The following is a 15817-nucleotide window of genomic DNA, read 5'->3' on the forward strand; positions in this document are numbered from 1 at the left end:
CACCTTTGAACAAACATTTATAATCTTGAAAAGAGAATTTTCCCAAATAGCTTGCATACGCTTCACTGCCTTTTAAGAGAAGGTATAGCAGTTAGTCCAACATCTTCTTGATAACTTGGGCCTCTCTGTGCCTATCAGGGCTGGACTACAGTGTGGTAATGTCCATAGAGGCTGAGACCATTGAAGTTCAGAGGACTATTTGCCCCTCCATCCAATGGCCCCAGTCTGTTTGTCTTTTGCACTGATCCCCTGTCACCCAGTCAGCTACTGCATCCTGCTGACTCAGGCAGTGTCTCTGTATCACCACTCACAAATTTTCATCTGCTGGCTCTAATGCAATTGGTTTGTGAGGATTGGGTCCAGAAGAAAAAGACTTGAGCATAAGCCTCAAATTTAGTCCTGGGGCTTCATGACATCTGCTCTGCCTATCCGGCTGGGACCTGTAGAACTGATTTCTTTGCTCTCAATTTCCTTTCTGTCTGTTCGAATGCCAAATAATTGAACTCTCTAACTTGGGAAATATTGCTAATTAATGCCTTATTTTCTTTCCTTTTAGGGCTCAGAACCATTTTCTTTCTGATTTCAACAGATGATCTTAATATGAGGAAAGTTAAAGCGTAAGCTCCACCTATGAGGCCGAGACAGACGGAGATGGAGCAGTGCATGGGGACAGGGCTCCCAGGATACGATCCAAGAGGCTCCCAGACGAGAGGAGGGGACCAAGAATCACAGAGACACGGACTGTCTTTATTTTTTTTACCAGTATGCATCTTGCACACAATGCTGACACAGAGGGATGCCAATAAATGACAGCTATTAGACATAATTATCAAGAAAAGTACTTTAACAGAAATTCGTGAAAAGTGCTGTTCGAATACAGAGCAATGAGTAATAAATTCTTAGTATGGAATTTGGGGAGAGTCCACAGAAGACGTGGCATTTGAATAAAGCTTTGAAAGATGCATTCATAGGCTTTTCATAGATAAATAAAGGGGGAAGATTTTCCAGACTGAGGGAACAGCATGAACAAAGGCCTGGAGGGAGGAAAATGCATAGTTTATTGACAAAAAAATGAAAGGATGATTAGTATAATTTAACTTTTCAAGTGCTTTTGAACTGAAATCTAGGATCCTTCAGGTAACATTCTTGCTTAAGACCCTGCTTTTCTTCTTTTTCCAAGTTTATATTTTTGCAACATTCACACACACAAATCATTAATATCAGCAATAATTCAATGGCTCTGGACTTCGGGGCATACAGAGGAGTAGTGGGAAGTCAGGCTGAGAGTTGTCAGGGACCAGAATGAGGGGAGCTTTAGCTGAACACTAGGAAGTTTGCGTTTTTATCCACAGAGCAGTGTCTCCCAAAGCATATTGCTTGGAGGTGCGGTTCTGAGGGACGTTGCTCAGAGTTATTAAGGAAAAGTCCTTTGGTCAAACGTTATTTTTGAAATATACTGGGTTCGATGAGCCTGAGTGCGCCTCTTTCCTCCAGGACTTCTTGGAGCACTGGGACTCTGCAAGGGGGAGTGGGATAGAGAAGGCTGCATTCTCCAAACTCAAGTGATACAGCCTGGGTTTCTGAGGAGCATCTCACAGGACAGGTGCCTCTTGGGGACACACTGCTGCAGGTGAACAAGGGGGTGTCACCAACGTTTTTGGGCTAGAGAATAACACCAAAAACAAAGGAGCACTTTGGAATGGCCACCGTGCAGGCCCTGTGGGGTGTGGACGAGTGGTCAGGGGGCCACCCTAGTGAGCATCCCCTGGAGGTGGTGAGTCCTGCCCCCAGCAGTGGCCGGGAGGCTGGCACATGTCTAGATGACTCCTTCAGTGAAACCCAGCTTGACTGCAGGCTGGCGCTGACTCCTTTTCATCTCTGGCCAAAGCCACACAGAGAGCCAGTGCTGAGCAGCTGCCTTCGTTCTCCAGCTCCTGCACTCAGAGAGGCCACACAGGGGACAGAGGTCAGGCAAGCCGAAACTAAAGTGGTGCAAGTTCTCTTGTGCCCTCCCAGGAATGCTGTGCTCAAGAGAGGGAAAGGAGATCTGCAGTGTGGGAGCTGTAGGCACTGCCCGGGCAGGAGAAACTTCTAGAGCCCACCATTGGGTCTAACTTCTTTATTTGACATATGGGGAAACTGAGGCCAGAGAAGGGAAGGAACTAAATCATACAGCTAGCCACATTTGTCAAAAAACTCCAGGTATCTGACAGCAGTTTTGCATTATTATTCTTATTCTTAATTTTTATAATTTTATTCAAGTGCTTTTGACTTAATGCCTAGATCCTACAGGGCAGTATTCTTGTTCAAGGCCCATTAAAAATTTTTTCTGGATTCATATTTTTTTAATAACTAAAAAAATCACTTTCTTTTGATTATCTTGCCTTTGACTTTCCTGCAAACCAACAGATTTTAAAATGTAGGTAGGAGAATGACAGGAACGAGTCCTTTGCCAAGATTTGAACAGTGCCAAAAATATCCCTTACCAAATGGTTTCCTCACCCAATAAATTTTCCCTGATCCCTAATTTGACAAGTGACCTTCAAAGAAAGGAATCACAAAAGGGAGAAGGCAGCTGCCATCAGGAGATGAAGACAGGGACCCTGATGGCAATTCAGAGGGTTGAGCAGAGGAAACTAGAATTCTAGTTCTCCACTGGTTTCCGGGGCCTTGAGGAAGTCAAATTCCTTCCCTTTTACAGAGTTAGTTCCTCAGCCTTATGTTCAAGGCCCTTTAAATCCCCATGGGCAACTTCTGTTCCAACCAGATGTTTATTCTTGGTCACCAGAATTTACTGACCTCTCCCCATCCTTAATCCCCTCCAGTCTTGCTCATTGGAATGTCCTTCTGCTGTTCTAGTTCTTAGTATATTGTTTATGTCCCTGCCTCTGCCCTGAGCACTCCCCTAACTTCTCCAATTCAGATTGTTCTATGTTCCCCTGGAATGCTTAGGACTTGATAGGGTGTCCAAGCTGGATGGCCCCTTAGAGTTTATTAACTCCAACTCTTTTGTTTTTTAGGAGAGGAAAGAGAGACACAGAATGGGAAAATAACTTACCTGCAATCACACAGTTAACAAATGGAAAAATTGAGACTCAGTTTTCCTGATTCTTGACCCATGCCCATTTTATGATATCAAGATAGTTAATACTATCTGTTACATTCACTTGCCACTTAATGAGACTTATAGTAACCAATATTCTCATACTTAATACATTAACATCTTGTCATTAATCCACATAGGTATTCACCCACCCACCCACCTATCCATCCACCCATCAACTCATCTATTTATCCATCCATTCATCCTTCCATCCATCCATCTACCCATCCATTCACCCATCTATCCACCCATTCATTCATTTATTCAAGCAGCCAATGTTTATTGAGGGCCCATGTTTAAGCATGGTGCTAGATACTAATTTCCATTTCATATGGAAGAACATGACACTGAGAAGTTTCATAACTTGCTCTAATTTACTGAATGAGTTGGGTCTCAACAGAAAACAGAATTGATTCAGGTGGTTTCCATGAAGGAACTCTTTCCAGAGGTGTAGACAGGATTAAAGGAAGACAAAGCATATTGAGGCACCCAGACATCAGCAATAGGAGAAGCTAAGACCACAAGGGCAAGGGGAGGATGCCATGTTCCTGTAGCCCAGGGAGAATGGAATGAAGTGAGTGGGGAGCTGTAGATGTTGGGTGCAGAGCTGCTGCTAGAAGACAAGCCAGGGCAGAGGGGAAGAAACACTGCTCTCTCCCAATCTCTTTCCAGGGACTCCCTTTGGCTGAGCCCAGCCAGAAGACAGATGGCAAGGGAGCCCAGCCAGAAAACAGGCAGCAAGGGAGCCCAGGGGAGGCAGTCCATGGAGGTCAGCCCTTGGGGCACAAAGCAGGGTGGACAATGAATTTGGAACAAGCAGAAGTATCCAGCCTAATACCCAGCTGGAAAGTGGGCTAGCTGGGATGTCAACTTTACCTTTACACTCCAAATTCTGGGCTTTTTTCTGTACCGTGGGGCTTGCTTGCATTTATGACCTTACGTTCATTCATTCATTCAACCCTTCTTTCAGGCATTAAATAAGCTGAGCACTTACTCCTTGGCAGGTCTTGCGTATACATCTCATTTTCCTCCCCAAATCATGAAGTCAATGACCTTTCCTCCCTATCTCCGAGTTTCCCAGATTGTGATGCATGGTAGGCATTCAACCTGTTTTTTTTTTTTGATGAATAAAGAGTTCCACTAAGGACCACTGTGAATTGCACTAAAGGATGCTACCAGAGAGTAAGCCTTTAGAGCAGGCTCTTATTCTTTGAGGCATTGGGAGGGAGCGTTGCTGTACTCATCCCTAAGTCAATTTCATGTTGTCTTGGAATGAGAGTGTAGATTATTTTTGAGGGCTGATACCTCCGATGCTCTGGGAATTTGCACCACTTCCGACAACAGAAAGTTACGATGCTGGTGTCCAGCTTCCAGAGCATCTCCACTCTGCTGAGCTCCTCCTAGCTCTCAGCTCTCGACCCTGGCTGTGAAGTCTCAGCACTTCTTTGAGGGTTGCGGTGGAGCAGATGAAAGCAGAGTTTGCCCTTGTCCTTCAGACTTGTGGCTCACACCTCCTCTGCATTGGGGTGATGTGTGATATATGTCCCTTACAGGTTCTGCTGGGCCACTGCGAACAACGATTGTGTGTAAACAGCCCAGCCCTGTTTAAACACTGTCAGTTAGAATCTCAACAAGAAATGGAGAGATGTGAAGACTGGTCACTGGCATTCAGCTTCTGGTGTTTGTCACAATATATTTCCTTCCTCTTTTTTTCTGGAAAAGTGAAAAAGAATCACAAAGGACCATCCTACCACTTGCTTTTTTTTTTTAACTCATCCTTTTTTATCTACCTTAAAATAAATTTACAGCATTTAGATGCAATAGTCGATCTTTGTTACTTCATTATTGAAGCCTAGCGAAACCTTGAGATCATCCTTGACATCTCCCTTTCTCTCCTCTTCTATGCCCGAATGCAAGCTGGGGACACAGCAGGATATAAGAGAAAAGACTAGATGTGTGCCACGAGTCATGTTTACATAGCCCTCTCACATGTCTTTCTTGTTTTAACACTGGAATCACCTCTGTGGAGTAGATTTTGCAGATGAGGAAGTGGAGTTAGCAGGGTTAAGTGACTTGCCGAGCCCATTTGGTGGTGCTGAAGCCTGAACCCAGGTGTGTGTGTCCAACTTCTGTTTCCCCCATTGAGATCTGCTGCTTCGGGTAAAGGAGAAAATGGGCCCTCTCTCCACTGGTGATCAGAATAAGGATCTGTCTGACCAGGTGCTTTTACATTCACCTGCTTTCAAGAATTCCTACTTACAAATACTTACAAAAATGGCCACAAAGAACCCTGCAAATATGAAGTGTTGTGGCCAGGGAGAATAACTCTTGAAACCTGATTAGGCTAAATTGCAGTGCTCTGGAAAAACAAGTGTTTCCTCTCCATCAATTGTGGACCTGTTAACTTTCCCGGTCTGGTGTCATTCTTAACAAAGCACAGTGCAGGTGGCTTAACTATGAGCCTTCTGTTATGAAATGCCCTTATTTGTGGAGGGGGCGGGGGGAAGGCTCTTCTCCTTGACCTTGGCCTGGGGCCCCCTCTTCTCTTCGGCCCCCAGTTTTTCCCAGCTCTTGTTTGTCCTTTTAGATTTCATCAGAATTATTACTTTCTCATCACTTTCCTTCATCCCCATCTGGATTAATTTTCCTTTGTGGCACTTACCACATTTGTAATTACTTATTTATCTGTGTGATTATTTGTGTCGTATCTGTCCCCACCATTAGACCACAAGCCTAGCAAGGGCCCACAGGGATTATTTCTCTGCTGTTTACTACCATGTTACCAGCACATAAATATCTTTGTTGAATGAATAAATGAATAAATGAAAGAAACAGCGCCTGGAATCCTGTCAGCTTCTGACAGGTGAGAGGGAAGCAGCCTTTTTGAACCACCCGTTCAATACACCAAATGCTGTCTGAGCGTTCTCATTCTACTCGTTCCTCACAAAAACCCTAGGAGAGAAACTGAAGCTCAGAGACGCGAGTTAATTTGCCTGAGGCCACACAGCTAGAAAGAGGGACAGAGCAAGGCCTGGAATGAGGTTTCCGTGACTCTACTTCAAGTGCCCTCATCCCCACTGCTCACTGACCATCCAAAGATGTGGGCCTTGACCAGCCTGTGTGCCCGAGCCGCAGCTCTGACTTCCTGGGCCCGCCCCCTCTGTGTTCACTTCATGAAGGCCCCAACTTTATTTAGAGGCCAAAGCAGCAAATGGAATATTACAAGGGCAGCCTTAGCAATCAAAGTGCCACTCTAGAGGCCAGGAAGTTTAAAGTGGTTCTTCATTTCACAATAAGGTAAGCTTTTATGGAAACTAACTGTTATCCTTTTATTCTAATGACCAACCACTCCAACTGCAGTTTTCTTCTTTGTATGCTTTGTAAGTTTTTAATTACTTATGATCATAAACCACCTAATTACAAATGGTGGCTTGTGGATTATGAAAACGTCTCCCAAACTGGCCTCCTTCTACTCTGCTTCATCATACTGCTGCTGAGTCCCATGTCCCATCCCCATCATGCCCGTAATTGCTGACAGGTCCCCTAGTGCTCACCACACAGGGCGACAGGATCAGAGGGTGCCCTCTGTTCTATCTTCAATTCCAGTGAGTCCTGGCGGACAGCAGTGGCTTATGTGGCATCACACAGCATGTTAGTACCCACTCTAAATCTTCCCTGATCTGGCTTCAACGTACCTCCTCCACTCTCTTCCTAACCACTCATGCACCTGCTCTCTAGCTACTACTTCCCTTTTATTTATCTCATACTTTCCCAATCTGTCCTTGTTTGGCTTGGAGGACTGTTCTCTCTTTCTGTCTCCAAACCCTACTGAATTCTAAGGACCCAGGTCACATGCCGCTTCCTTCTCCTGATCCCCTTGCTGGACTAGAAGATATCTTTTGCTCCAGGATCCTTTGAGTTCTCTTAGCATATTATCTGTGAATTTCTTTGGGTACTTACCTTTCTTGAATTACAATTCTTTGTGTTTTTTCATGTATATATTCATTCGATTATTTGATCAGTAAACAAACACTGAGTACTTATTCAATCATCAGTTCTTGATTGCAAACTCTGTGTAGTTCCTTTTCGTATCTTTTCGTATCTTCCGTATCCTTTCGCAAACTCAGTTCCTTTTCGTATCTACCAGAGAACCAGTACAATGTTCAAGTTGAATTTGGAAAGAAAGCAGGACATAGGAAACTGGATTGGAAGGAGACTACCTTCTAGGATGGGTGGGATGGGGAGGACTGGGAGGGAGAGGAGAGGGGAGGTGGAATGGTACCAACAGAGCTCAGAGGCGGGGATGGCACGTTTTCCTCTGTGAACAATGCATCCTATAGTTTCTAGTTTGCTGGACCAAAGTGTTTGGAAAGTGGAACAGTAGGAAATTACTCTTCACATGGTGAATGGTAAATGATGGTAAGTCACTAATCTACTCTGGACACATAACAGACCCATTTTTTTGGATGTTAAAAGCACCAAAGGAGGGGGGCCAGTCCCATGGCCGAGTGGTGAAGTTCAAGCGCTCCGCTTTGGCAGCCCAGGGTTTTGCCGGTTTGGATCCCGGGCGCGGACATGGCACTGCTCATCAGGCCATGCTGAGGCAGCATCCCACATGCCACAACTGGAAGGACCCGCAAATGAAAAAAAATATGTATATATACAACTATGTACTGAGGGGCTCTGGAGAGAAAAAGGAAAAATAAAATCTTAAAAAAAAAAACACCAAAGGAAAAATAAAGATATTGCTCTTGTCATGTATGTGAGGCAAGCACTCTGCAAAATATTTTGTTAAAAGCTACAAGGGATCCAGAACTCAGGAAGAGTCAAGCCCTTCATTCAAGGAACAGAAGGCCTTAGTGGAGGATGGTTAGAAGCATGGTGGGTGGAAAAGGGAAGGAAGGATGGCATTCCTCATGGGTGGAAACTGGCTTCACCAAAGAGTGAAAAAGAAGAGCTGAATATGTTCAGTCTGAGAAAAAGTAAAGAGGAGCCGTGAAAGAAAAGTATGCAAAGGGAGGCTGTGACACCAGCAAGCCCTGGATTCCCAGCTGAGAATTTCATGCATAATCAGAGAGGATGCGATGAAGGTTTTGAGCAAGGAAATCACATAAAGCATTCGGGGCCAGTTCTACCTCGCTAATGGGGAAAACCAGATTGCCAGATACGACATCAAATTCTCCTGCTAAACTGGCAGGACCAGAATCAAAGCTGAGCTTTCCAGGATCTCAGACATTTCTTGGAACCACTCTTCTTAAACATGAATGTATAAATTTTTGGAGTGACTTACCACTTACTTCCAAGTACACTGTTGAGCTGTGACCAACTCCTTCTCCTCTGAGAATTTTTCATAGTATACTGGTGAATAATTGTCTTGGACGCATCCGGTATCTTTCATCTGGAGATCTTAAGGAGCCTTAATGACAACCAAGCTTCATTATTTCTGTTTTGTGTATGTGGAAACTGACTCACAGAGGGGTACAGCAATTTTCTCATTCACGCTGGGAGTTATTACCAAAACCGTGAATGAAACTTAGGGTGAAACTCTATTTTATAAACCATTAAACCTGGTATCCTTTACAGTAGTGGAGTTTACAAAAATAATGACACCTTTGGATTGAGAGTTTATTCTCTCATTCTGTTATTAAATCTTGGCTTATGTGGGGCAGAAGCATCTTGCTACAATGCCAGCCTGAGTTGTTCTGCAATGTGAAGCAAGATCGGAAAAGGTGTTATGTGTTTTGGTGAAGCCCAGACCATTCAGAGTTCATCGTTTTCATCCATCCATCCATCCATTCATTCATTCATTTATTCATTCCATTATCATATATCTGAGTACCTATTAAGTACCTATTACATCATCTGGAAAATAGACATAGTAATATTACCATTAGTAAAAGGCTGTTTTGAAAAGTGAGATAATTTCTAAAAAGCACATTGCCTAGCACATAGTGAGCCCTATACATAATAGTAATTATTATCATTAAACAAGTAATTGCAAGTGCCACATGGAAAGACAAAAAATGGTCCTTTTACAGCCCTAATTGTGGGTGGAGAGGGTAAGGTTGTATCTGATGGGTGGATTAATTCCTGGGGAAGAGGTAGATCCTTCAGGTTAAAAACTAGAACAGAGCAGGTAGGTCTCAGGTAGACCACAGAGGGAGCCCTCTTCCCTCAGTTTGGACTATGAAGTGTCAGGACAGCTAGGTAGGTAGTGCTGGGTACTGGATGTTAAGTTGATACCAACCACTTAGAAATGGGCTGGGAATGAGGAGACAGAGAAAAGAAACGGACAAAATTCACATGAAGTGGGGTGGAGCTCCTAAGTCCCGCAGATCAAGATAGTTACAGAACCAAAGCCTTACACGCTGATAGGCCAGCCTGTTTCAAAGTCCTGTGTTCTCTGTGTTTACTGTCCATTACTCTTCCTTAGTAGTGGACAAAGTTTTCATCCCGTCCCCACCATGCTCACTGTTAAAAAGGAGGCAGACAACCTGGGACAGTCACAGAGCAGCGGGAGTGCCTCTGGGAAGAGCAAGCACAGGGAGAGTCTCTTCCTGCGGCTCATTTGGGAGGAGATGAGCTTGACGTTTTTAGGAAACTGCCATTTCCTTATAGCACATTGCAATTTCAGTCCTCCGTATGCCCTAAAAACTGGGTTTAAAATCTTTCTCAATCCATACACAAAATCCAGAAGCCGTAAAGGAAAACATTGGTAGATCTGACTTCACAAAAGGTAAAAACTTTGTGAGACAAAAGACACCAAAAATAAACTGAACGACAAGCTACAGATGGAAGAAAATAATCGTAAACTATAAGACATCATAACGTTATGTCATAACAAGGAGGAATATCCGTAACACATAAAGAGCTCCTATAAATTGGTAAGAAAAAGGCAAATCCAATGGACAAAAGACATAAACAGGTAATTTCAGAAGAAACAGAAACAAGAAATACTCATCTTCAGTAGCAATTAAGCGAATACAAATCAAAACAAGATAGTATTTTATTTGCCCATCGAATTGGCAAAAATTAAAAAGACATAGTATTTAAGATTGGCAAAGTAAAGGGGGATTGGCAGTTTCTTCTACTGATGGTGAGAAGATAAACTGGTGTAATCTTTTTAAAGGACAGTTTGGCAGTATCTGTAACTTTAACGTATGCCTACTCTTTGATACAAAACTTCACTTCTACGAATCTATACTATTTAAATATGTTCCCAAGAAGGCAAAAATATAAGGCTGTCAACCGCAACAATGTTTGTGACAGTAAGAAAATACAAATAATATCGAACATTTTTTGAGGGCCAGCACTCTTCTAAACACTTTATAACAAATATTATAAGGAAACTGAGACACCTGCAGCTACTGTGTGGTCGTGGCAGGATTTCAGCCCAGGCAATTTATCTCCAGAGTATGTTCTTAACCACTACGCTCTCTAATAGAGAGTAAATAAAACTATGGTACATCCATACTATGGAATACAGTATGGTAGTTAAAAAGAATGAAGTAGATCTCTGTGTACAGACATGGAGACATCTCTAAGACATATTACTAATCAAGGAAAAAAACCAAATTGCAAAACACTATGATATGTTATAATACCATACACATGGGAAAAAGATACATATGTGTACATACAAATACGGATGTATGAGAATGGATAAAGGCCTTGAAAGATATGAGAACGCGTGTGTGGGGAGATTTGGGGGAGCAATTTTTCAAGGTATGTTCTATAGATTTCTGATTTGTTTGAACTTTCACTTTGGTAAAACAAGAATTGCTTTACTGACCAAAAAACAAAAAAACTCACATCAAGAGCTTAGTCGTTTTTTCTTCTATATAGACGACGGTGTAGGGCGTAGACAGAAATCCTCCACTCTAGGCTTTTTCTAGCCTAGGTAAATGACCACATGCAAAATGTGCACATTATCTGTATTTTGTTGATCACTATTTTCTTTTTAAATAAGGTTTCCATGTCTAGTCTTTGGGACCGTGGCTTCCTGTCAGCTCATCAAGCTCCATAAAAATACACAGCTAGTCACTGAAGAATCAATTTGGAACCTGAGAATCACATGGTGTTCCTTTTGCTTTGCATATTATATTGTCATCAGGAAAAAGGATCCGTCCTCATGGATTGTCTCATTATACTGCTCCAATGCATAAGCAGGAGGTGAGTCCAACTCACTCTGTCTTCTTGGTGTGGTCTGTAGAGGTATGAATGAGTCACTCCACATACAGACTAAAAGGACTTAGCTTTTGACCAGAAGTTAGTGTTATTATCGGAGAGAAAAAACCTGTATGAGGTCATCCAGGGCCTCTTCCCGTCTAAGCGCCAGTGAGGGTGGCTTTAACACAAAAGGAAAGATGAGGCTCCTGGAACACCTACCGAGTAAAATACTACTTCGACAAGGTTAGGGCTTTAGAACTAAGTTGCCTGTATGCGGGCTTATCTCTGACACGCCAGTGAGAAAGGTTCTTAAGATTCTCACTACTTAATGGATATTAGATTGTAGCTTTTTTGGAGTGGCCTACCTATCTTAGGACAGTTTTTCAATTTTAAAAAATTTTAATATTCTCTTAAGCATCTTTAGAGAAAGAAAACAAACCGACTTAAAAACAACTGTATTCTCCTCCCGTTCTTACAGCTGTTCCTTTTACATAGCTTTAAACAGTGAGCACAAACTATTTTGTATTTGTTGTTCATTTAACCTTATTTCCAATATTCTTCTCCTGTACTTGCCAAAATTTCATGTGCTTGACAGGAATCCTGCATACCTGCCAGGATTCTTTCTGGTAATGTGACAGAACTTGTTTGGATTATTCCCCAATTGTTGGACAATTGGGTCCATTCCCAGGTTTCGGTCATTATGAACATGGTGAATAGCCCTGCTATAAACATCTTTATGCAAGTTCTCCCCCCTTCCCCCTTTGGATCATTTCCTTAGAAATGTACTTCCTTAAATGGGTTTACCGGGTCAAAGGGGGCTCAATGAACAGTTTTACAGCTCTTGGCACACATTTTTCAGATTGTGCCCTGGGTGGATCCGACCAATGGCACCGGCCGCGAGAGGGCAGGAATGTGGAGGAGCGGCCCCCATAACCGCCCCCCAAAAGGCAAGGACCTCACGAAGGCCTAGGGATGGAAAGCCTTTTTCTATCGCCGCCTTGTTCTGTTCACGACTAGCGTTTAAGCCCCGGCAGGGAGACGAGTGTTAGGGAGGCGCAGACAGGTTTCCGGGACTCCAGGACTTCTGCCCCGCGGGCGGAGGCACCTCTTCCAGGCCCTGCTGCCCCAGGACCAGGATTCCAACCGCCCGTCCTCTTCCAGGGTTCCGACTCCCACTACACACCCTCCAGGCCTTTCCACTAACATCTTCGTGGCCCAGGCAGGCCCCTCGCAAGCGCAGGGCCCTGCAGGCGAGGGCGACTGGCGGTCGCTATTATTTTGGCGCGGGTGATGCAAGGCCCGCATAGCTGCGCGCTGAGTCAGCGGGGGCCGGCGGGGGGGCGCGGGCCGACCCAACCCCTCCCCCCTCCCCTCCCGGGGCGCGGCGGCCGCGGGACAGGGCGGTGGGGGTGGGCGGGCCGGCCTCTGGGTCCGCGGGGTCGTCCGCCCGGGCAGGGGCAGGGGGCTACGGGCCGCGGGCCGCGGGCCGCCCCGACACCCCAGCGCGCGCTCCCGCCCCCTGCAGGAGCTCACCGGGTCAAGCGAGGCGGTGACCGCGCGCCCGGCCATTTACCCTCTGAGAACTCACAAAGGGGGAGGAGGAAGCGGGCTAAGAAGGAGGCTCAAAAAGGAGAAATGCGAAGCAGAGCAGACAGGAGGAAGCGAAAAAAAAGGAGGAAAAGGGGCGAGAGAGGGCGGACGACGGCGGCGGCGGCGCGCGCGGGGCGGGGCGCGGCGGGGCGGGGCGAGCGGGGGCGCGCGCCGGCGGCCGCGGGCCGAGGGGCTTGTGGGTAGCGGCGGCGCGCGGCCGGAGACGGGCGCCGCGCGGGAGTGCGTGAGGGGAGCGGGCTGGTGGGTCTGCGGCGGCCGGCGGCGGTCATGGGAGCGGGCTGCCGGCGGCCGTAGGTGTCCGATCCTGGACTTCAGCCTCTCGAAGCCCACAGGGCGGGGCGGGCCGGGCCGGGCGGTGGCGGCGGCGCTTCCCCGCTCCCGCCCTCAGAGTCCTGAGGGAGCTCCCGGCGGACGAGCGGACCCGGCGGCGCGAATCTGACTGAGGGGCGGGGACGCCGCCTGCTCCTCGCCGCTCCCGGCCGCGCCGGGCCGGCCCCTCGGACAGCCTCAGGCCCCGGCCTCGCGCCGAGACTCGAAGCCACAGCTCGAAGCGGGCGGTGGGCCCGGGCAGAGCCCCGCCCGGAGCCATCGGTTCGGGAGCGGCGCTAGGCCCCGAGGCGGCCGGGCCGGAGCCCGGGGAGCGGGAGTGCGGCCCGGCGGCGGCGGCATGAGCCGGCCCGCGCCGACGGGGAAAATGCCCGGCGCCCCCGAGGCCGTGCCCGGGGACGGGGCGGGCGCGAGCCGCCAGAGGAAGCTGGAGGCGCTCATCCGAGACCCGCGCTCGCCCATCAACGTGGAGAGCCTGCTGGTAGGTGGCCGCGGCCCGGGAGCCCACCCGTCGCTGCCCACCCGTTCGTGGGGGAGGTCTCGCCCCCCGCCGGCCGGCGGCCGGGGCGCGGGTGGGAGGCCGGACGCTTCTGTGAGCGGGTTCCAGGGGTGGAGACCCACCTTGGATGCTTCCCTTACTCCTCCCGGGCGGGTGTCATCCCCGGCCGCCCCTTCGTGGACAGCCCTCTTGCCCTTCCCGCCTAGCCTCTGGGTTTGCGGAGTAGGGGGAGGGTTTGCTGCCCCTCGTGCACAGGACTCGCCGACTGGGGAGAGTGTCACGCTGCGTGGGGACGGGGCTCCGAGCGCGGGGGAGACCTATGCCGTCCCTAGTGGGAGTCCCCACCTGGGTACCTGACGAAGAGCTGCCCTCGGTCTCTCCTTTCAGTCTGAAATCTTGAAACACAAGGCTGAAGTTGTCACGTTTTCAGTTGTCTGAACGTTCACAGTTGCAATTTCGTGCATTTTATGTAAATTCAGTTTCCCGAGATTATTGCGCCAGAGCCAGAGTCAGTCTGAATTGTAGAGTGGAATCAGTCTCTCCTTTTCGTGGCGTGTCTTTCCTAAGGCGGCCTTTGAAATCCGAATTAATAGCCACGTAGCCTGCTAGTTGGCTCTTGATTAAGAAAGGAACCCGTAAGGCGTGCTGATTTCTTACTTCTGTTAGGATGGATGACTATGTCGCGCAGTTTGATCGCCGTGCGGTAGAGATGCAGTTATGGGAAAGGGGGTGTGGATTTTTGCCCTGGGGCGGAGGAGAAGGCGAGCAAGATGCTCTGGGTGTTAAATTAACTCTGGAGGACTGGAGTTGGGGTGCGTGAGCTTTGGATCCTTCAGATCTCCTCTGTTTGGACGCGTGTTCAGTTCTGCTCCCTGCTGGGAGCAACCTAGTGACTAGATGATGAGAAAAACCGCCTCCTCCCTTTCCAGGGACTGACTTTTCTTCAGTTGGTTATCCTTTGAGGTTTCTGGAATCATTTGCAGGGTGACTCAGTGCTGTTTGGCCAAAGTGCAGGAACTGACTGAGAAGTGTGTCTTTCCGTGCAGTGCGCAGACAGAACGTGGTGGTGTACTGTATTCTGTCAGACGCGTTTGACGTTTTCCTTTGCTGATTCCACATTGGTGTGGTGGTTTGTGTTTTCTGGGGAGCGTGACGCCCGGGGCGGTCTTTAGAAGTCTTCGGTCGGTGGTAGGAGGGCTTGCATGGAGGGCATAGCTTTTCCTCCGCCAAAGTGGAGGCTCTGGCTTGACTCCCAGCATTTTCATTTTGGTATTTTGCTAGCAAAACTTTGACCTAAGGCCAGAAAGTTAAGTTAAAAATAGTACAGCAAATCTCAAGTATTCATCAGGTTCGTATTAAATCCCAGATAGAAATTTTTTACACTTCATTTTCATCTCTGGGTCTTGAGTGATGTTAATCATAATTATTGGGGTTATTCTGAGCTTGAACCTAAGCTATTTATATATGTAATATGATCATACATTGTTTTATTAAAGTATTTTCTAAACTATTAAAATGAAGGCTGTTTTTACAAATGAAATTACACATGCTCAGGAAACAATTTGGTCCATTCATTTATTGAGTGCCCACTTTACACTTTTATTAAGGTGACATATTACTGGTGTGAGACTTGACATCAGATGCTGCTGTCTGGACAGACTTTGTTATCACTGTTTTTTAGTTGATTAAATTATGGTTCTGAGTTGCAGTAAATCTTACCAGGCCCAAAATTGTCCCTTACTCTTTTCTTTGGAGCAAGGTTGCTGGTGCTTCTATTGCAAATTGATGAGCTGAAATTTTTTCTTAAACCATGTTATAGTAAGTTAGTTGTAAATTATGTATATTTTGTATGAAATAGTAGAACAAATTAATTTTTTATTGTGGTAACATATACATAACATAAAATTTACCATTTTAACCATTTTTGGTGTATGGTTCAGTGGCATTAATTACAATTCACATTGTTGTGCAACCATCACCACTATCCATCTTCAGAACTTCTTCATGTTTCCAAATGGGAACTCCAATGAACTAATCTTTAAAAGAATGTTATAAAAGTGGATTTCCCGAAATACTGATGAAATAATGTCTGGGATCACTTTAAAGAT

At 46.4% G+C, this 15817-nt stretch overlaps 1 protein-coding gene and 1 long non-coding RNA gene across 2 annotated transcripts in view; one reads left to right on the top strand and one right to left on the bottom strand.

Moving 5' to 3' along the window:
* Positions 1–728: 728 nt before the first annotated feature.
* LOC123286454 (uncharacterized) lies at positions 729–14758 on the bottom strand. Its single transcript, XR_006528818.2, has 5 exons — positions 14055–14758; positions 8394–8519; positions 7064–7243; positions 4098–4816; positions 729–1934 (listed from the first exon to the last, which is right to left on the bottom strand). It is a non-coding gene; the product is annotated as an uncharacterized lncRNA (long non-coding RNA).
* ROCK2 (Rho associated coiled-coil containing protein kinase 2) overlaps positions 13068–15817 on the top strand; it is a 154182-nt gene continuing 151432 nt past the window's right edge. Inside the window, exon 1 of the mRNA XM_044771959.2 lies at positions 13068–13691. Coding sequence (XP_044627894.1) covers positions 13551–13691 — 141 coding nt within the window. The 5' untranslated portion in view covers positions 13068–13550. The remainder of the gene's footprint in view (positions 13692–15817) is intronic.

The sequence above is a fragment of the Equus asinus genome, chromosome 6 (assembly GCF_041296235.1).
Source record: "Equus asinus isolate D_3611 breed Donkey chromosome 6, EquAss-T2T_v2, whole genome shotgun sequence".
NCBI lineage: Eukaryota > Metazoa > Chordata > Mammalia > Perissodactyla > Equidae > Equus > Equus asinus.